Source organism: Nycticebus coucang, chromosome 2 (assembly GCF_027406575.1).
Source record: "Nycticebus coucang isolate mNycCou1 chromosome 2, mNycCou1.pri, whole genome shotgun sequence".
Lineage (NCBI taxonomy): Eukaryota > Metazoa > Chordata > Mammalia > Primates > Lorisidae > Nycticebus > Nycticebus coucang.
In genome coordinates, this window is record NC_069781.1 from 45,655,088 (window position 1) to 45,677,914 (window position 22,827).

The 22,827-nt window shown below is 41.8% G+C and overlaps 1 protein-coding gene across 1 annotated transcript; it reads right to left on the reverse strand.

Moving 5' to 3' along the window:
• Window positions 1-2,311: 2,311 nt before the first annotated feature.
• On the reverse strand, window positions 2,312-22,721 carry CHMP5 (charged multivesicular body protein 5). The gene is made up of 8 exons (XM_053570723.1): window positions 22,481-22,721; window positions 21,622-21,726; window positions 20,074-20,120; window positions 14,898-14,991; window positions 14,694-14,765; window positions 10,301-10,409; window positions 7,457-7,569; window positions 2,312-3,586 (listed from the first exon to the last, which is right to left on the reverse strand). Exons 1-8 carry the CDS (start codon window positions 22,547-22,549, stop codon window positions 3,536-3,538), a joined length of 660 nt encoding a protein of 219 aa, XP_053426698.1. The 5' UTR covers window positions 22,550-22,721; the 3' UTR covers window positions 2,312-3,535.
• Window positions 22,722-22,827: the final 106 nt, after the last annotated feature.

Below are 22,827 nucleotides of genomic sequence, written 5' to 3' on the forward strand. Positions count from 1 at the left end.
AACAACAAGAAAACAGCCAGGCATTGTGGTGGGCACCTGTAGTCCAGCTACTTGGGAGGCTGAGGCAAGAGAATTGCTTAAGCTCAAGAGTTTGAGGTTGCTGTGAGCTGTGACACTAGAGCACTCTACTGAGGGCGACATGGTGAGACTCTGTCTCAAAACAAACAAAAAAAATAGACTCAAGAGTTTAAAAAATTAGACTCAGATAGGTACAGCCTACACACATAGACACTCCTATACACTGGAAGAGTAAAGATAGTGCTACTCTAAAATCAACATATTCCTAAAATCCCATGGTTAGAATAGGGTAGGCAGTTTCCTAAAAGAAAGAGAATGATGTTCTGAAAAGACTAAGCAGTAAACCATTACAGATAGGCAGAGGCCAGGTCATAGGCAGCTTCTTAAGTCCTGCTGGACGTATTACAGAATCATACAAGAATTTAAGGCAGGGCTCGGCACCTGTGGCTCAAGCAGCTAAGGTACCAGCCACATACCCCTTAGCTGGCAGGTTTGAATACAGCTCGGGCCCACCAAAAAACGATGACTTCAACCAAAAATAGCCAGGCATTGTGGCAGGCACCTGTAGTCCCAGCAACTTGGGAAATGGAGACAGGAGAATCGCTTGAACCCAGGAGTTAGAGGTTGTTGTGAGCTGTGATGCCATGGCACTCTACCCAGGGCAATAGCTTGAGGCTCTGTCTCAAAAGAAAAAAAAAGAATTTAAGTCAGATTTGTATTTTATTTATGTATTTTTTTGAGAAAGAGTCACACTTTCTCATCCTTGGTAGAGTGGTGTGGCATCATAGCTCACAACAACCTCAAACTCTTGGGCTCAAGTGATCCTTTTGCCTCAGCCTTCTAAGTAGCTGGGATTACAGGCACCTACCACAACACCCCGCTGTTTTTATTTTTTATTTATTTTTTGCAGTTTTTGGCCAGGACCGGGTTTGAACCCACCACCTCCGGTATATGGGGCCTACTCCTTGAGCCACAGGTACCACCCCTGGCTATTTTTAGAGATGGGGGTCTTGCTCTTGTTCAGGCTGGTCTCGAATTCCAGAGCTCAAGCAATCCACCCAAAGAGAAATGTTTGCTGAGAGGGAACACCAAGAGCTTAATTTGTATATGTTAGATGTTAGGTAACAGCATTTAAATGGCAATGCTCAGAATTGAAAATATGGGTCGCAGGTCTAGGCTAATGACAGTTATTTTGAGTCATTAGTGCCTAGGTAATATTTGAAATAGTGGATGAAATTTCTCAAGGAATGCATGGATAAAAACTATTATGGAAGAAATAGTTAAGGGGATGAGTGAAAAAGAGGGGTGGCGCCTGTGGCTCAGTGGGTAGGGCGCCAGCCCCATATACTGTTGGTGGTGGGTTCAAACCCGGTCCAGGCCAAACTGCAATAAAAAAATAGCCAGGCGTTGTGGCAGGCGCCTGTAATCCCAGCTACTCAGGAGATTGAGGCAAGAGAATGGCCTAAGCCCAGGAGTTGGAGGTTGCTGTGAGCTGTGATGCCACAGCACTCTACTGAGGGCAATAAAGTGAGACTCTGTCTCTAAAAAAGAGAGAGAGAGAGAGATATGAGCATGGAAGAGATTAAGTGGCCAGATTAGAAGAAAAACCAGAACTCAGTGAAGCCAAGCAGGGCTTTAAGAAGGTAATGATGAATAATGAAATGATTGTTCCTAGTGGAAGACTTCAGAGGGTAAAGTTAGGAGGGATGGGAGAGGGTCAGACCTCTCTGAACCTATAACTAGACCACAGACTCCTAAAGAGAGGAACTGTGATTGCTCTTGTTATCCCCTGGGCTAGTACAGAGACTTCTACAAAGCTGCCATTCATAAATGTTTATTAGTTTGATCTGTAGACACATGAAAGTCTGATGCACATGGCACTATGGCCAGGCTGGAAGGGAAATGCTGCTGGCAAGAGGTTGAGGATAGGAAGATAAGAACATCAAGCAGCCTGAAATCAGGCAGGAGTTTGAACTTGCTGTAGCAATCCAGTATCTACCAAGAAAAGAATGAAGACTTGCTTTTTTATTATAATCCTGTAACGAAAAGAGCATGTTGCAGTTAACAAAGTACTTATGACCATTACTTCAATTATTCTTTATAAAATCTTTGTAAGTTAAGCACAATTTTATTAATAAGGAAATAGAAGTTTAGGGAAGTTGAGCAGACTAGTCAGTATTTAGTGGATGGTAGACCTCCCAAGGCCCAAGCCCAAGTTGTTCCTTGCTATTTTCTCTATAACACAGCACTATGGTTAATTTGTTTTCTGGAGTAAAGTCTTCAGCTGGAGTGATATTATTAAAATGATATCCTTTTGAAAAATATTTATTGAGTATAAATAAATGTCCTATACATTAAATATCAAGAAATATTCATAATTGAATACAAGTCAGGCTGTAATACTGAGGGAACCATAGAATCAAGATATCTACTCATGATACAGCAGTGGTAATTCCATTCCCATATTGGACACAGTAATGATTTGCTCACAAGACACAACAAAACTCATCAGAAAAAGGCTATCACTTTAACAGATCTATAATGCCCCAACAGAAAAAAAAAATTTTTTTTTAAAGAGACAGAGGCTCACTTTGTCACCCTCGGTACAGTGCAGTAGTGTCATAGCTCACAGCAACCTCCAGCTCTTGGGCTTAAGCAAATCTCTTGCCTCAGCCTCCCGAGTAGCTGGGACTACAAGCACCTGCCACAAAGCCTGACTATTTTTATTGTTGTTGCAGTTTGGCCGGGGCTGGTTCAAACCCACGACCCTCGGTATGTGGGGCCGGCGCCCTACTCACTGAGCCACAGGCACTGCCCAGAAAATGTTGTGGTTTTTTTGTTTTGTTCTTTGAGATAGGGTCTCACTTTGTTGCCCCTGGTAGAGTGCTGTGGCGTCACAACTCATAGCAACCTCAAACTCTTGGGCTCAAGTGATTCTTTTGCCTCAGCCTCCCAAGTAACTGGGACTACAGGCGCCCGCCACAACAGCTGCTTACTTTTAGAGACGAGGTCTCACTCTGGCTCAGGCTGGTCTCAAACTTGTGAGCTCAGGCAATCCACCCGTCTCGGCCTCCCAGAGTGCTAGGATTACAGGCATGAGCCACAGTGCCCGGCCTTATAAAATGGTTTTGAATCAGAATATGAATAGCCCCAATAATTTCATCTCTGTCTTATCAATTTATCATAGAGTTACACTGTTAAAGATTTTAAAGATTCCCATTTCTTTGATTTTATTTTAAATGATCATTAATGAATGAAAATAAGTCATACAAAGCCAAAGATACTCTTAAGTACGTTAGCCTTTCATAAGAGAGAAAGGAATCAAATTTTAGTACAAAGAAAGCATCTTCAAAGGGATGAGTCTCTTACTGGGGTTGGGGGGGAAGCAATGTAATTAACCTTTCTTTCAAAGAAAAGAAAAAAACCTAAATCTGTTATGGAAAATTCGGAAAGATCACACATTTCCCAGTCCCACAAGGTATGTTCATTTTATACAAGGTACTTGAATGATGCAAGTCTATGAAGCAGGAATCTGTGGCAATCCAAATTCATCCACCAGGACTCCATCCTGTGAAAAAGAAGCAATGCTTAGTGCCATTATTTTTCACTTGATAAAAAAAATGATTATAATCATTTAATAGCCAAACTCACTTGCAAGTATTTAATCAATCAAAACTAAAATCCCATCCTAAGATAAGAATGAGCTTTGGCATAAAAGGTGAAGGAGGAGGTGATGAATCAGAAAAAGAACTAGAAAGGATCAAAAGAGGGGTGGTCCTTTGCAGGGTAAGGAAAGAGTAAAAGAGGGAGAAAGAGACATGTAAAAGTAAACCTGGAAAAAAGGAGGCTGGTAGTGTCAAGGAAGAAGGGCTGAGGACTTAGGCCTTGCCTCCAGATTCTCGTTTTCACTCTGATCCCTAACGTGGACCAGGCAGTCAATTCCATGCCATACTTTACTACAAAATCATAGGCAGTGATACTACTATCAATTAAAAACCCATATCTCTGGCCAGGCACGGTGGCTCACAACTGTAATTCTAGCACTCTGGAAGGCTGAGGCGGGTGGATTGCTTAGCTCAGGAGTTCAAGACCAGCTTGAACAAGAGTGAGACCCCGTCTCTACTAAAAATAGAAAAACTAGCCAGGCATTATGGCAGGTGCCTGTAGTCCCAGCTACCCTGTTTCCCCGAAAATAAGACATCCTCTGAAAATAAGACCTACTTACAGGCAAGATAAGACGTCCCCTGAAAATAAGACCTAGCGCATCTTTGGGAGCACACCTTAAAATAAGACACTGTCTTATTTTCGGGGAAACCGTATACTCAGGAGGCTGAGGCAAGAAGGATTGCTTGAATGAATCCTATTTACTCAATTTTGATATGAGGACAGTTAACGACAATTAAGGTCACGGTGGGGGTGGGGGGAAAGGGAGAGCAGAGAGAGAAAGAAGGAGATAGGGGTGGGCAAAGGAAGAGCAGAGAGAGGGAAGGGGGAGGGGGGTGGGGCCTTGGTGTGTGCCACACCTTTTGGGGGCAAGACACGATTGCAAGAGGGACTTTACTTAACAAATGCAATCAGTATAACCTGATTTATTGTACCCTCAATAAATCCCCAACATTGCTTGAGCCCAGTTGTTTAAGGTTGCTATGAGCTATAACGCCGTAACACTCTACCTAGGGTGACAGAGGGAAACTTTGTCTCAAGAAAAACAAAACAAAACATAAAACAAAAAATCCATATCTCCACAGCACATTTAACTTAGGAATCTGCAAGTTTCTAAAGGTAGAAATAGGCTTGGCACCCGTAGTTCAATGGTTAGGGTGCTGGCCACTTATACTGGGTCTGTCGGGTTTGAACCCAGCCAGGGCCTAAACAACAATGACAACTGCAACAACAACAACAACAAATAGCCTGGTGTTGTGGCAGGTGCCTATAGTTCCAGCTACTTGGGAGGCTGAGGCAAGAGAATCACTTGAGCCCAAGAGTTTAAGGTTGCTGTGAGCTGTAATGCCACGGCACTTTACCGAGGGCGACATAGTGAGACTCTGTCTCACATAAATAAATAAATGAAGTAAAATAAAATAAAAGAAAAGTGAAAATAACATAGATGTTTCAGGGGCTTGTTACTAGGGAATTGAAAAGATGGGCTATCGTAACGTTAATAAAATTTATTTCATATGTGCTGAGAAAAAGCAACCTATGCACCTGGAACCCTGAAGCAGCCAGAGAGGTGGGCATGGAATATGGTGGGCAGCAAAGAAAGGTAAGACTACTCCAGGCTTTAGGGAGAAGGGAGGAGTATGAGAGAGGAAGATGTACATTCACAGAACTCAGCTAAAAGGAACCTGAGAAATTACCTGCTTCCTGCCCTTTACTCTCTACATTTTATAGGTGGGAAAAACTGATGAGGTTCAGAAAGAAGACATGAATTTCTATAGGGCTGGAACTGGCTTATAATAAACAAATATTCTGTTTATTATATTGTGCACACTCAATATGTATGTGGGGAGAAAAGGCAAACAACAGTGCTATAAATATCCAGAGGCAATAGAAAAAAATCTATACCAGGAACAAAGACAGAATGACTGAGATTTTATAAGCAGTAAAATAATTTTATTTATTATAATAATAACCATGTAGATTTGGACAGGGGTTTAAGTTTGCTAAGTCTTTTACATATAAGATCTAATTTGCTTAACACAACAATTAGGTGAGATACTTGTATTTTATGTATTATCCGTATATTATATATATTTTACTCTTTCCTTACCCTGCAAAGGACTATCCCCCTTTTGATCCTTTCTAGTTCTTTTTCTGATTCATCACCTCCTCCTTCACCTTTTATGCCAAAGCTCAACATTATCTGTATTTTATATATGCAAGGAATAGAAAAGCTCAAAACAGCTAAGGGTTTGTCATAGTGCCAAGTATGCTGATTCTTTTTTTGTTTTGTTTTGCTTTGTTTTATTGAGGTATAATTTACCATCTTTACCATTTTTTTTTGTAGAGACAGAGTTTCCACCGCCCTCGGGTAGAGTGCCATGACGTCACACAGCTCACAGCAACCTCCAACTCTTGGGCTTACGCGATTCTCTTGCCTCAGCCTCCCGAGCAGCTGGGACTACAGGCGCCCTCCACAACGCCCAGCAATTTTTTGGTTGCAGTTTGGCCGGGGCTGGGTTTGAACCCACCACCCTCAGCATATGAGGCCAGCGCCCTACTCACTGAGCCACAGGCACCACCCCATCTTTATCATTTTTAAGTGTACAGGTCAGTGGTATAAACAGATTTATATCCTTTCCCTCACCTTCATCTTCCCCTTCCCGGCCTCTGGTAACTACCAGTCTACTCTATATCATCCTGATGGCCACTATTTTAGTTCCCACAAATGAGTGAGAACACGTAAAGGGAAAGAGATTATTCATTTCTATTTTCAAAATAAAAGATGATCACTGTAAGAAATTTTCAAGGAGGGGCAGGTATGGTGGCTTATCCTATAATCTCAGTGTTTTAGGAAGCTGAGGTCTGTGTCTGGCTTAATCCAATGGCCTCCAGTTCCATCTAGGTTGCTGAAAATGCCAGGACTTCACTTTTTATACAGCTGAATAATATTTCATTGTGTGTTTATACATACATTTTCTTTTACCTGTTTATCCATTAATAGCACTAAGTTTGATCCCATATTTTGGCTATTGTGCCCTGATCCTTGATTCTTTTACCTTGTTGAATTACAATCTTTCCATATTAAGTTTTATATTGAAATTATTAATGCCTATGGTAAAAAAGAAATCCACTCAATTATTAACTAGTGTGTCTGGAGAGTGAGATTGTTTTTTATACTGCTGTCTGGCAAACCTCGTGCATGTGTTGCTGATGCTTTTCCAGGAAATGTCTAAAATCTATCAACAGTATCCAGTGCTAGCTTATAAAGAATATATAGGTTATTTTTTTTGTTGTTTTTAGAGACCGAGTCTCACTTTGTCACTCTCAGTAGAGTACCGTGGCATCAAAACTCACAGCAACCTCCAGCTCTTGGGCTTACGTGATTCTCTTGCCTCAGCCTCCCGAGTAGCTGGGACTACAGGTGCCTGCCACAACGCCTGGCTATTTTTTTGTTGCAGTTTGGCCGAGTCTGGGTTTGAACCTGCCACCCTTGGTATATGGGGCCAGCACCCTATCACTGAGCCACAGGTACGCCCTGATTATATAGGTTATACAAATTGTTAGTGTATAAAAACATTCCTGAGCCTCAGTGACACTATTTAATACAGCTGGTTCATCATCCAATGTAGGAAAATTGGGCTCTCCAGGGTTCCCAAAATAATGACCAGGACTGTCTTTCCTTGTTCTAACTTAAGGCTACCTTTTAGAATCCCAGACTGGTGGCCAAGCACAAAACCTTACCATTTTGCATAGAAATTATAGAAAAAGATTTCACCTTGTTTTTTGTGTCAGTGGGAACACCTTCTGGAATTGCAGGTGCAGATGCTGCTTCATCCAAGTAGGAACTATCTTCATCAGCCAGAAGCTCATCACCCAGTGCATCCAACTCTGAGATTGAAATAGCATTTCAAAAACAAGAAAGAAAGAAAATTGGTAGCTAATGTTAAGAATGTTAGCCCAAATGATTTGTAATGAGATGAAAATGTAATTCCAAAGGGAAAGGGATTATTAATTTCTATTTTCTTGGTTTTTTTTTTGCAATTTTTGGCCGGGGCTGGGTTTAAACCCACCACCTCCGGTATATGGGACCAGCGCCCTACTCCTTTGAGCCACAGGTACCGCCTTTCTTTTCTTTTCTTTTTTTGAGACCAATGTTTTAGGAGTCTGAGGTGGAAGGATCACTTGAGGCCAGGAATTCAAAACCAATGTGGGTAACATAGCAAGACATCTCCTTCCTCCCTAACCCCTGAGGCTCTACAAAATACTTTAAAATTAGCTGGGCATGGTGTCATATGTCTGTAGTCCCAGCTACTCAAAAGGCTGAGGAGGGAGGATTGCTTAAGCCCAAGTTCCAGCCTGGGTGACAGAGCAAGAGCCTGTCTCTAAAAATAAAAACTAAAAAAGAAGAAATGTTCAAGGAAACATGTGATAAAAATCCATGAAATACAAAAAGCAAAAATAAAAGTAAAATAATCAGCCTTTTCTTTGTCATGGCAATGGGGACCAATTCATTGTCCATGGCGAATGTATCTTGCTCTGTAAACCTCTATCTTGCTCTTGCTCTGTTAACATCCTTCTTCCTCAATAAACTCTGTTTCATGCTTGTGGGGGGTAGAGGATGGAAGTAAAACAACCATTTCTTCATAGGTCACAAGGCCTCAGTACAGGCAGTCCCCGAGTTACAAATATCTGACTTATGTATAATGCTCATTTACGAATGGAAGCTATTATAGTAAGTCCCCAAGTTACAAACATCTGACATACAACTTGCACTTGTGAATGGCAGCTATTAAAGGTTATAGGTAAATGTACCTATTCTAACTTACATACAAATTCAACAAACCTACAGAACCTACCTCATTCATAACTTGGGGGCTGCCTGTATTTCTAAGACTCTAGGATTATCAGTTGACCAATTCAAAGTAGAAAATTCTCACAGTAACAAATATAAAAAGTTCTCTTATTTATTGACGGACTTGAAAGAACGTAGTGAAAGAGGGCGTGAGATTGTTGTATGCTGTGTGACCATCATGTGAAATCAGACTTTAAAAATAAGTCTAGGGTGGGCAGCGCCTGTGGCTCAGTGAGCAGGGCGCCGGCCCCATCTACCCAGCCCCAACCAAACTGCAACAAAAAAAATAGCCGGGCGTTGTGGCGGGCGCCTGTAGTCCCAGCAACTGGGAGGCTGAGGCAAGAGAATCACCTAAACCCAGGAGTTGGAGTTTGCTGTGAGCTGTGATGTCATAGCACTCTACAAGGGTGATAAGGTGAGACTCTGTCTCTAAAAAATGAAAAAAAAATAAGTCTAGGGTAAAGTGAGTTGGAAGTAGCCAAGAGGAATGACAATAACAGGTACAGACTCATCACAGGAAACTCAAGCAGAAATAAAATAATAAGGAAACGAATGGAAAAAAAATAAAAGGTTCTAGACAAAAACAGACCACAGAGAGAAAGCAGCAGCAGTAACGTGACAGAGGAATCATTTGCTAGAAACCAGTGCAGGCTGGTTCTGCCATCTACCCAGTTATCCATGCTAGAGACTGACAACCATCCTTGATACCTCCCACCTGCTCCCCATCCAATCATTAACCATTCAACCTCCTAAAATTTCTTAATTCTGTCTACTTCTGTTTCTGCTACCACCCTAGTCTCAGCTGCTGACATCTCTTATGTGACTAAAGCAATAACTTTTAGACTACTCTCCGAGGTCACACAAGAACCCTTCCTATTTTTTCATACTAACCCCTACTCATTTTTTTAGGTCCCATACCTGTCCACCACTACTAACAAGATTAGATTCCGCTGTTATTGATCCCATAGTACCCCATTATTTCTTCCCTATAGTTGGTGCTCTAGTAATTAATTACTTAAAGCAAGTAGTTTATGTTTCTCCCCCTGGTAGAGAAGCTTCATGAATGCAGAGATCATATTTGTTTTCTCCAGTGCTGACTCTATAGCACCTAATACAGTGCCCGGCATGTAGCAAATGCACACGAAGTCTTTGCCAACTATTATTTCTTTTTTTATTTTTTTTGTAGAGACAGTGTCTCACTTTATGGCCCTCGGTAGAGTGCCGTGGCCTCACACAGCTCACAGTAACCTCCAACTCCTGGGCTTAAGCGATTCTCCTGCCTCAGCCTCCCGATTAGCTGGGACTATAGGTGCCCGCCACAATGCCCGACTATTTTTTGGTTGCAGTTTGGCTGGGGCCGGGTTTGAACCCGCCACCCTTGGTATATGGGGCCGGAGCCTTACCGACTGAGCCACAGGCGCCGCCCATCAACTACTATTTCTTAATCTGCTTTGCAGTTCTGAAAGAGAGGACTCCGAGTAGGGAAACAGGGAGAACAAAATCAAAAGGAAAATACCAGGGAAAGGCCACATTGACAACACTTACAGAAACCAAATAGCAGGATAGCCTTTGCCTGGACTTTCCTTCAGAGTTTATGGATCCCACTGTTGTTGGTGGAGTATGCAATTCTGATGTGGCCCACAGATTGTACCACAGACTAATTTTCAGGGAATCCAAATAGGAATTTTTAGTAGCATTTGGGAAAACGTCCCAGTTGTTCATTTCAGATTCTAAAACTAAATATACATTGCTTTTCTCATAACTTACCAGCTTCTAGGTCATCTTCATCTAATTCTGGGGTGCCATAACTGCGACTCAGTGCTTCTTGGATTTCATTTGCATCTTCCATCATATCCTCTAACTGGTCTTGTAAATCCTACAGAAACATATATAACAAGGTTTTCGTACATTTTTACAAGTCTCCCCTAACTATCTCCTTCCTCTACTAGTGGATCTCAACCTTCCTAATGCCTCGACCCTTTAATACAATTCCTCATGTTGTGGTGCCCCCCCAACCATAAAATTATTTTTATTGCAAAAATAACTTAATGGTTGGGGGTACCACAACATGAGGAATTGTATTAAAGGGTCGAGGCATTAGGAAGGTGGCAAAATGTTAACTTAAGAGTGATGCCTGTGGCTTAGTGGGTAGGGCGCTGGCCCCATATACCATGGGTGGCAGGTTCAAACCCAGCCCTGACCAAACTGCAACAAAAGAAATAGCTGGGCGTTGTGGCAGGCGCCTGTAGTCCCAGCTACTCGGGAGGCTGCGGCAAGAGAATCGCCTAAGCCCAGGAGTTGGAGGTTGCTGTGAGCTGTCACGCCACGGCACTCTACTGAGGGTGATAAAGTGAAACTCTGTCTCTACAAAAAAATCAAAAATGTTAACTTAAAAACAAGAGTAGAATTGGTCAGCTTGCTTTTGATTTTCAGGTGTCTCATGGAAATCAACAGTCCTACTGCAAGATGCCCATCAGTTTTCTACTATTCTAGGAAATTTTACTTGAAACATTAAATGAAGCAACATCTAAACTTACATTTTTTCTAGTTAAGAGAGAAAAGACAGTAATTCAGATAAGCAAATTACTTTTCTCAAGTCTGACAAAGACAGACAACAGCAGATACAACTGGGTGGTATGAAAAGTTGTACTGGGCCCACTCTGGATAGGAAAATAGAAAGGGTGTTATGATAGGCTTGGTATCTGAGATTAGGCTGGTGAAAAAAATTGGCTGAAGCTATAAATCATCTGTGAATGATTTAGCTGTGTTTAACTGGGAGACTACTACAAGGCAAGGAAAAATATGAAACAAATCTGAGAAATGGCACAGTGTAACACAGGCTGCTGGTAAAATGGTTAGGAGTGTGGACTCTACTCAGTTCGAATTTTGCTATTCCTCAGAGAGAAGAAATTTCTCTAAGCCTAACTTCTTCATTTGAAAATGGGATTCTTAATAGCCATATCTCACAGGGCTATAGTAAGAGGTATTGAATAGGCTCGGCGCCTGTAGGTCAGCGGCTAGGACGCCATCCTCATACACCAGAGCTGGTGGGTTCGAACCCAGCCTGTGCCTGCCAAACAACAATGACAACTACAACCGAAAAAATAGCTGGGCAGGGTGGCACCTGTGGCTCAAAGGAGTAGGGCGCCGGCCCCATATGCCGGAGGTGGTGGGTTCAAACAAGGCGCCGGCTCCATATGCTGGAGGTGGTGGGTTCAAACCTAGCCCCGGCCAAAAGCTGCAAAAAAAACCCCCCAAAAAACTGGGCATTGTGGCAGGTGCCTGTAGTCTACCCAGCTACTTGGGAGGCTGAGGCAAGAGAATCGCTTAAGCCTAAGAGTTTGAGGTTGTTGTGAGCTGTGAGGCCATGGCACTCTACCAAGGGCAACATGAGACTCTGTCTCAAAAAAAAAAAAAAAAAAACAAAAAAACGATGTGTGGCACCTGTGGCTCAAAGGAGTAGGGCGCCAGCCCTATGTACTGGAGGTGGTGGGTTCAAACCCAGCCCCGGCCAAAAACAGCAAAAAGAACCAAAAAAAAACAGGATGTATTGCAATAATACATGTAAAACATGAAGCACCTAGTACTATATACATTTTGTCGTGTTAAGGATGTACAGAACAACAATAAGCTCTTTATATATTGAAATTCCACACAGAGCAGAACAGAACTAGCGTTGACAAAGCAGAGGTCTAAACCAGTACCACTTATCTGTCAGAATTTCTAGAGCAATACAGGCATTTTAAAATTCCCTTCTAGTCCCCAAATTAGAATAGGTTTGTTCAGGACAGTAGTCTTTCTAGTCTTTTCCATATAAAAGTGAAAGAGAAGAAAAATGGAGGAAAACAATTTTTTAAAAGAAAAACCTTTGGCTCAGCACCTATGGTTCAGCAACTAGGGAGCCAGCCATGCCCAGGCCTGCCAAACAACAATGACAACTACAACAAAAAAATAGCCAGGTGTTGTGGCAGGCACCGGTAGTCTCAGCTACTTGGGAGGCTGAGGCAAGAGAATGGCATAAGCCCAAGAGTTTGAGGTTCCTGTGAGTTCTGATGCCACGGCACTCTACCCAGAGCAACAGCTTGAGACTCTGTCTCTAAAATAAAAATAATAAAAATAAAAGAAAAAGCTTTGCTTTTCTGCAGTTCCAAGTGCCAAACTACCACTGTACACATGTAACCTTCTGCTATACAGAGAAGCAATGGGTGAAGCAATAATTAAAAGAGAGAGAAGATAACATAGAATAAGCAGATCATGTCAAGCTTATACCTACATATCAAGACAAGCCTCCAAAGATCACCTACGAATAGCATTCCTAGCAGTAGAATCCAGAATAGACACAGAAAATACCTCATCATACAAAGAATTAGTTGGTTCAGTATTATACGAACAAAAGCAATACAGACAAATACATAAAAGCACTAAGTTAAAAAGAACACCAATACACTAATGTGCAGAAACTGAAAAGTAAAAAAGGATAAAAACAGAACTACATACACACCCAACCATATACAAAGGCAAAATAAAAAATGAGAGCTATAAAACCATGAAAATGTTTACAAGTATTTTAGGCAAATAAATGTAACCAAAATTCAAGATATACATACACCACACACATATATATACACACATATACACTACAAGAGTTAAAGGGATTCTCCACCTATCATGCTGACTATCTACTGGAAGAACAGAAAAAGAGTAATAAAGCAGGGAGACAGACAGACAACCACAGGCCAAACGTGGAGAGACACACAAAAACTCAAAAAAGCCAAAGTTTCTCCTACTTTAGCTCTAACTAAAACACAAAAAGGAACCCTAAAAGCAGAAAATAAAATTGCATTTCATTATATTTTATTATCAAATACTGCCACAAAAAAAGGCAAGCATACACAGAACATTTTTCTCAATCTCCTAGAAGATATCCTGAAGATATCCATGTGAGCAGACACTTGCCAAGGATTAGAGATGGCCAATGACAGTCTAAGGAGAGGCACTTGAAAAAAGTAAGGGAGCGTAATGACTTCACTCTTCCTCAAGATCAGTACTGCCAGAGAATAAAGTTAATTTCTCTAGTATAAAGTAATTGCTCACTTAACAAATACTGCTTGAATTGGACAGGACTGCCTTATCTTCTTTAATACCCTCTTACTCATCAACCATTAAATACTTTCTGAGCCAGGCCAAGCATTGTTCTGGGCACCTGGAATACAACAGTGAACAAAATCAAGTCCCTGCCCTTCAGGAAACAGCAATTTTAGTCAGGGGTAAAAAGCACCATTATATATGCAGAAAGAAAGCTTCTTTCCTTTGATCAGTCACTACCTACTCCATCTTCCATCCCTGCTTGCCACTTGAGCTGTTCACCTGATAGTTGGGAGGTGAATCCAAGCTCTTAGGGTTCACCTCCCTGGCTAAAACCCAATCTCAAGAAGAAATCCTAATTTTAAGGAACTAATAACACTATTAAAAATCTAGAGAGAATTACTAAAAATGGGAGCCAACTCTATGCCAGGAATTGAGTTAAGCACTTTACAATATATATCCTCATTCAATACTTGTGACTATCCTGGGAGGCAGGCAGCAACAATGCTACTTTATAATAGAGGAAAGAGACTTCACTAGTTCATTTATTTCATCCTCATTATACAGATGCTTCTTTATTTATGGTGGAGTTATACCACAATAAACCTACCGTAAATTGAAAATACTGTTAAGTAGAAAACAAATTTAATATACTAGCCTAAAAACATCATAGCTTAGCCTAAGCTACCTAAAACATGCTCAGAACTTACACTACAAAGCCTATTTTATAATAGTGTTGGGTATCTCATGCAGTTTACTGATTACTATCCTCAACATGAAAAACAGAATAGTTGTACAGGCACTTAAAGTATGGTTTCTACTAAATGCATACTGCTTTCAACACCATCATAAAATTAAAAAATCCTAAGATGAACCGTCAGAAGTTGGAGATCCTAAGTACATGTTTGTGGTATCGGGATCCCTGTATCAACAATGAGGATACTGAGATCTTTGATATCCTCCCAAAGTTACTCTTACTAGAAAATGGCAAGCCTGCAATTTGATCCCTTTCCTGTGCTCTTCCCAATATACACACATTCATTTGGATTCTTTCAAAAACCAGCATATATCTGACCTCAATCTGGTCAATTTTCACTTGCTTGTATGCTTTTTTCATTTCTTTTACTCCCAGTTTCATAGCATCCACCTAAAAAAAGGTAGAAGAAAACACAATATTTTAAGAAGTCATATTGGTTACACTCTTTTAAAAACCACAAGTAAAGAACATAAGAGGAAAACAAAAAAAATAAGACAATAGGAAAAGGTAGTTTGGGAATACCGTGGTCTTGGTGTCCTTCAGTGACTGGATGGTGTAATTGGCTTGTTCCATGTTAAAAGACTGTTGGGTGAGATTGTCCCGCTGCTGCTCATACCTTTTTAGAGTCAATTGAGAATGGTGAATGAGAGCCTTTCATAGAAATCTTCAGGAAGAAATGCTAACTTTAAGGAACTAATAACATTATTTAAAATGTATCTCTCACTAAATAAGAGAATTTAAAAAAAAAAACAACCTTAAATATTAATATGCAGAAAAACTGGCAAAAACAATTTAACCACTCTAACACAAATATCATTTGATGCGTCTCTCCAGTCTTTTTCCTTTGCATGTACAGTCATAGGTTGCTTAATGACAGGGATGTTCTGAGAAATGCATCATTAGGCAATTCTGTCACTGTGTGAACATAATAGAGCAATGGTCCCCACCTTTTTGGCATTAGGAAGAGAATTTTTCCCTGGATGGGGGTTGGGGAAGATGGTTTTGGGATGATTCAAGTGCATTACATCTCTACCTCATATACACAGGCATTAAATTCTCACAAGGAGTGTGCAACCCAGACCCCTACATGTGCAGTTCACAGTAGGGTTCATGCTCCTGTGAGAGTCTAATGCAGCTGCTCATCTGACAAGAGGTGTGGATAGAGCTTAGGCGGTGATGTGAGCAGTGGGGAGAAGCTGTATATACACTTGAAGCTTCACTCACTTGCCTGCTGTTCACCTCCTGCTGTGTGGCCCAGTTCCTAACAGGCCATGGTCGGGTACTAGTCCATAGCCCAGGGGACAAGGTCCACAGTCATAGAGTGTGCTGACGGAAACCTAGATGGTATAGCCTACTCCATGCCTAGGTTATATGGCAAATAAACTATAAACATGTACAGCATGTTGGTGTGCTGAATACTGTAGACAATTATAACTCAGTGGTAAGTTTTTGTGTATCTAAACATAGAAATGGTATAGTAAAAATATGGCATTATGATCTTATGGGACCACATCAATGTATATGACATCTATCATTGACTAAAATGTTGCTATGCTGCAAATGACTATATCTTAGTTATAACATTATTTGACACTTAATATTATAGCATTTGCTTTTTTTGGTATGTTGAAACACACCTCAATATATGCCTTTAGGATTATTTATTATGATAAGTTCCCAAAGAGGAAATCTTGGGGCAAAGAGTAAGACTATTATTAAGGCTCTCCGTATGTATAACTGAATGTTTTTCCAGTAGACTTAACCCATGAGGACAAGTATTATATTTCATTAATCTTGTATCCATAATTCTGAAATAAAGTTTGAATCAAATCATTATCCTAGCTCAAAGACTTATGTCACTGTAGTCTTTATACAATATAATACTTGACTATCTATCCAAGCAGAAGAAAAATGGTCAACTCATGGTATAGGCAAATGGTAGATTATTATGATTCCATTAAAAAGTATAGCTGGGCATGATGGCCCACACCTGTAATCCTAACACTCTGGGAGGTCGAGGTGGATGGATTGCCTGAGCTCACAGATTCGAGACCAGCCTGAGCCAGAGCGAGACCTCATCTCTAAAAATAGCCAGGCATTGTGCTGGGTACTGGTAGTCCCAGCTACTTGGGAGGCTGAGGCAAGAGAATTGCTGCAGCCCAAGAGTTTAAAGTCGCTGTGAGCTATGACACCATAGCACTCTACCAAGAGTGACAAGTGAGACTCTATCTCAAAAAAAAAAAAAAGTATAAAGTTTCCAAAGAATATGTTGTTTTATTTTTGATATAGGGTCTTGCTTTATCATCCAGGCTAGAGTAGACTGGTGTTATCATAGCTCACTAAAACCTCAAATTCCTAGGCTCAAGGAATCTTCCTGCCTCAGCCCCTCAATTAAGTGGGACTACAGGTTCATGCCACCATGTGCCCAACTAATTTTTTTTACTTTTTTGTAGATATGGGATCTTACTATGTGGCTCAGGCTACTCTTGAACTCCTGGCTGAAAGCAATCCTCCCATCTTGGCCTCCCAAAGTGCTAAGATTACAGGCATGAGCCACCACATCTGGCCCCAAAGAACATTTTAAAGAACAAGGAAACACTCATGATATAACGTTAAGTAGAAAAAGATAACCTATACACACACTATAATTTCACTTTCTTCTGAAAAGTTATATGCGTAGATACCACATATGCACAAGAGGAGAAAAGAAAAAACATTCAAAAGGTGGTTATTCCTAAAAGTAGGAATGTAGGTAAATTTTCTTTTGTTCATGTTTATGTATTTTCCAAGTTTCTACGGTACACCTATATTCTTTTTATAACAATAAGTTACTTAGGCCAGGAGTGCTGACTCATGCCTATAATCTTAGCACTTGGGAGGCCGAGGCGGGTCAACTGCTTGAGCTCATGAGTTTGAGACCAACCTGAGCAAAAGCAAGACCCATCTCTACTGAAAATAGAAAAATCTGAGGCAAGAGGATCACTCGAGCCCAAGAGTTGGAGGTTGCAGTGAGCTATGACGACACAGCACTCTCCCAGGTTGACAATCTGAGACTGTCTCAAAACAAACAAACAAACAAAAAAACCCAGTAAGTTACTTCTAAATTTCAATGCTACCAGCTCGGTGCCTGTAGCTCAGCAGCTAGGGTCCCGGCCACAGGGTCTGGTGGGTTAAAATCTGGCCCGGGCCTGCCAAACAACAACAACTACAAAAACAACAAAAAAATGGTCAGGTGTTATTACAGGAGCCTGAAATCTCAGCTACTCAGGAGGCTGAGGGAAGAGAATCGCTTAAGCCCAAGAGTTTGATGTTGCTGTGAGCTGTGATGCCACAGCCCTCTACCAAGGGCGACATAGTGAGAGTCTGTCTCAAAAAAAAAAAATTTTTTTTTTTTCAATGCTACCAATTAGGAAGGTAATCATTTTTTTTTTTTTTCTTTTTTGTAGAGACAGAGTCTCACTTTATGGCCCTCGGTAGAGTGCCGTGGCCTCACATAGCTCACAGCAACCTCCAACTCCTGGGCTTAAGCGATTCTCTTGCCTCAGCCTCCCGAGTAGCTGGGACTACAGGCGCCCCCCACAACGCCCGGCTATTTTTTGGTTGCAGTTTGGCCGGGGCTGGGTTTGAACCCGCCACCCTCGGTATATGGGGCCGGCGCCTTACTGACTGAGCCACAGGCGCCACCCAAGAAGGTAATCATTTTACCCAACTTTCTTTATTCTTTCTTTTTTTTTTTTTTTTTTGGAGACAGTCTCACTATGTTGCCCTCAGTAGAGTGCCATGGCATCACAGCTCATATTAACCTCCAACTCTTGGGCTTATGCGATTCTCTTGCTTCAGCCTCCCAAGCAGCTGGGATGACAGGCGCCTGCCACAACACCTGGCTATTTTTTTTGTTGTAGTTGTTATTGTTTAGCAGGCCTGGGCTGGGTTCGAACTCACCAGCCCTGGTGTATGTGGCTGGCGCTCTAAGCACTGAGCTATAGGCACCAAGCCATTTTACCCAACTTTCACCATTCTAGGCATATAATTTCTTTTTCCAATTTGATCTAATGTAAAAGGAGGAAGATGGTATCTGATATCTTCAAAAGGTCATTTTAGGCTCAGCACCTATAGCACAGTACAGTGCCAGCCACATACACCAAGGCTGGTGGGTTTGAGACTGGCCCAGGCCAGCTAAACAATAATAACAACTACAACAAAAAAATAGCTGGGCGCTGTGGTGGGCGCCTGCAGTCCCAGCTACTTGGGAGGCTGAGGCAAGAGAATCGCTTGAGCCCAAGAGTTTGAGGTTGCTGTGAGCTATGACACCATAGCACTTTACCGAGGGTGACAACCTGAGACTTTGTCTCAGAAAAAAAAAAAAAAAAGTCGGGCGGTGCCTGTGGCTCAAGGAGTAGGGACTGGCCCCATATACTAGAGGTGGTGGGTTCAAACCCGGCCCCAGCCAAAAAAAAAAATATCATTTTAAAGTAGGAAGAGAGCCAGGAGGAGTGGTCCATTCCTATAATGCTAGCACTCTGGGAGGTGAGAAGATTTCTTGAAGCTAGGAGTTCAAGACCAGCCTGGACAATATAGTGAGACTCCATCTCTACAAAAACTTAAAAAATTAGCTGGAGCCAGGCACAGTGGCTCACAGTTGTAATTCTAACACTCAGGGAGGCCAAGGCAAGAGGATCACTTGAGGTCAGGAGTTTAAGACCAGCCTGAGCAGAAATGAGACCTCATCTCCACAAAAAGAGAAAAATTAGCCAGGCATTACACCTATAATGCCAGTTACTCAAGAGGCTCAGATAGGAAGATCATTTGAACCCAGGAGCTATGATGACACCACTGCATTCCAGCCAGTGTGACAGAGCAAGACTCTGTCTCAAAAAAAAAAAAACAGAAAAGAGAAGAAACTGGGTGTGGTGGCACACATCTATAGTCCTAGCGACTCAGAAAACTGAAGTGGGAGAACTGAGTCCAGGAGTGTTACAGGGAGGTGACTATACCACTGCACTCCACCCTAGGTGACAGGGTGAGACTTTGCCTCTTTGAAAAAAAAAAAATAAAAGGAAGAAGTAGAGAGATATCAATAATCTTCTTCTTTATTTGCTGATTTTGCCTGACCTCTATAATTTTGTAGATGATCCCATGAACTGAACAGTCCACACAGGTAAGCACTAAAAATAATATTTGGCTTCTGCTCAAAATTGGGACATAATCACCTAAGAACAATTATGGACCCTTAAATCTATTTCAGTGAGAGTGAAATATTCAGGATTCCTAACCTTTATGAGCAAACAAAAACAAGAAAGCAACACTCTGACTAATAATGGAAGAACCAAACCCTACAGATCTAGCCAGTCTGTTAAGAGCAGCCATTAGCCACATAGAGCTACTTAAATTATTAAAATTAAATGAAATATAAACTTATAATTCCTTACTCACAATAGCCACATATGGCTACTGGTTACTGTTCTGGACACACAGATATAGAACATCATCATGGCAAAAAGTTCTATTTAGATTATAACAGATGTTGCTGAACATGTAGGGGAGAAAACCTAGCTAACTATATATAATTATATGTCAACGAAAACTTGTAATTAAATCAAGAATGCTTAGAAAATGGTATAAAAACCTGAAGGACTAAAAGACCGTTTGCCTTTTGGTTAAACATGTTAGAGGGAAAGAGCTTATGTGTAAAACTTACATCCGTTTTTGCTTTAAAACCCGCAAGGCTTTCTGCTTGACCATATTCTAGGGAGAAAAACAGATTCAATAAAAAGAAAGAAGAAAACATACATGTAGTAAATCTCTCATATCCTGAAACACACATAACTAACTACTACTTGCTCTCTTCTTCAAAGTACTTAAACAGTGGTTCCTGGGATTCCATTCTCCCCCCCACCCCCAACAGATATCTCTATGGTCCAGTCTTTAAGCCATAGCTCTTATCTTCTTTTATCTTTCTTTCCCATATTCTAAACTATTTCCCCTTTCCCCAATCATATTATCTCCATCTCTAGTACCAACAGTGCTGATTTTGTATATCTAGCTACCTTAGGGAGATGGATAGCCTATCAACCCAAACTCAGCATGCCCAGATTCCTCAACCTTATCTTACCTTGGAAATAACTAACAATGGCCCTACCAATCTCTCACCTCTCTACACTTGAAAACCTTTACATCAACCTCTGTCTCCTGTTTCTTCATGCACAGTCATCCTGTTAACTGATTTTTCAGAACTCACTTTGAAACTGATTTCTTTCTTGTCACTCTCATGATTACTATCATGGTTTGGGCTTCATTCCACACCAGGAACTAAGATGGCTAAGAAAATTCTTCCCTTTCTATAGTGTTCCATGTGTCATTTTGTCTCCTCTAGTGAAGAAGGAAAGGCAGATATTACTTTATAGACACTAATAACTAACTAATATTTACTGAGTGCTACTATGTACTTGATCTTGTTTAATTCTCACACTATAAAGTAGATATTATCCCCATACAGATGGAAAAAATTGAGGTTCAGTGATGCCCAGTCTCACATCATTAATAAGTTGTGGACCTGAAAGAAACAAGACAGTTCCACACCCACAGTTCACGAACTTAAACAGAGTACTGTATGTTCATACCTAACAGAAGCACAAAAAATAAGTTAGGTGACTTTATTAAGATCACAACTAAAAAGGTAGTAATAATGTTAGTATTCAAACACTGGTCTAGTGCCTAGTTCTGTAATTTCTCCCAGCAGGCTGCTCCTTAACCAGTCTATGATACTGACCTAACCTGACCAGCCTGGCTGCTCACTGATCCTGAGCACAGCCTGAAACCCCGCTCACTCCCTCCACGGGGCCCCACCCCCTGCAGTCTCCCCTATCTTGCACACTTTTGCCCAAGGCCAGCTGAAAACCTGGAAAAAGGATGGGGAAACATCAGTAGGCACATTGTTGCCACCTGCTCAGTAGAATATGCTAATTCTCATGTACAAGCTTCTAGACACATGGTCAGCATCTTCTTTCCATCAGACCACACCCCTGCCTCCCTTTTATATTCATCAGCAACCTCAACCCCACCCTCCCTGTGAAGGGTATAACAAACCATAAGCATCTCTTCTGTATCCTTCACCAGCCCCTACTACAAGGCTTTATTTCTGCAGGTGCTCAAATAAGGCTGTCACTTGCTCCAAATCAGTGTTCAATATTAAAAAAACAAAATTAGGCTGTCACAGCACCTTCTGAGCAGTTGCTGTCTACCTTACCTTTGCAGGACCCTCTCTCATCTTCTTGATCTGATCCTTATACTTCACTAGCTCAGCATCCAATCGAGAAATCTTCTTGTCAATGGATTCTGCCCGGCTGTCCACCTTGGAGGAAAATATCAAATGCAGTGATAATTACTGCAATACTCTTATACCAGAAGGAGCAGGAGAGGAATATAGAGGAAGAAAAGGGAAAAACAAAGAGAAGGATGAAAAACAGTGGAGATTCCCAGTCAGAAATACTGGGGAGGGCTTTTATAAACTATACCCCAACCCCTCAAATTGATACACCACACCCCTTCAAGTGTCTGGAACAGAAAAATAGAGAATCACTGAGCTGAGTTGGAATTTCTCTGAAAATTCGGCCTGAGAGCTCAACCAGTAGGCACGTTAAATGCCATTCCCTAGATTTGGTGGTGGTTTAATCTGAGGGGTTAGGGTTCTAAATTCACGTTACTGGGATCCAGAACTGAGGTACAGATCAAGCTGAGAGTCCTGTCGTGAGCAAGAGAGGAAGGATGGAAGAGGGGTATGGGGACAGGCTGGACGAGGTGAGAAGGGTGTATGGATCTAGGGCTAGTAGGGATGAGGGGATCAAAGCCGGAGAAAGTGAATGGGGTGATGGGCATCAGAATAGGTTGGGTGCAGACAGGGCGAGGTAGTGACGGGGTTAGAGAGCCCCTTGTTTGTGGCGTCAGTAATGACTTGGGTAACAGGGACGAAGGGACGAATACAAGGTGGAGAGGGAAGGGGCCCAGGACAGGCAATAAGGTGGAATAGTGGGAGAACTGGGCCAGGGGTAGGCGGGGTTGAGGGTCTCGGAGGCCCTGAGCCTAGTTATGCATGGTCAAGTGCCCACCGTGCCAATGCAGTCAGTCAGGCTGGGCGGCGGAGCCTTGGGTTTCGCTTTCCCGAAGAATCGGTTCATCTTGGGCGGCCGAGGAGAAACCCAAACACCAGGGCAAAACTAGAAACGGAAGTAGAATCACTCCTGCCCCGACTTCCGGCTCCTCCAAGCGCAAGCGCAATGTGCCTGCTAGTGTTTCCCGATCCTTTTTCCGGTTTTCAGAAGAGCCTTCTGGGGAAAATGCGCAAGAGGATTGGGGAGACCTGGGGGGAGACCGCAAGGGGAGGGGCCCAGTTGGAGGGAGTGTGGGCGGGGCTTAAGGTGAGACAGGCGGGGCCTAGGTTTAGTGGGTGGGGCTG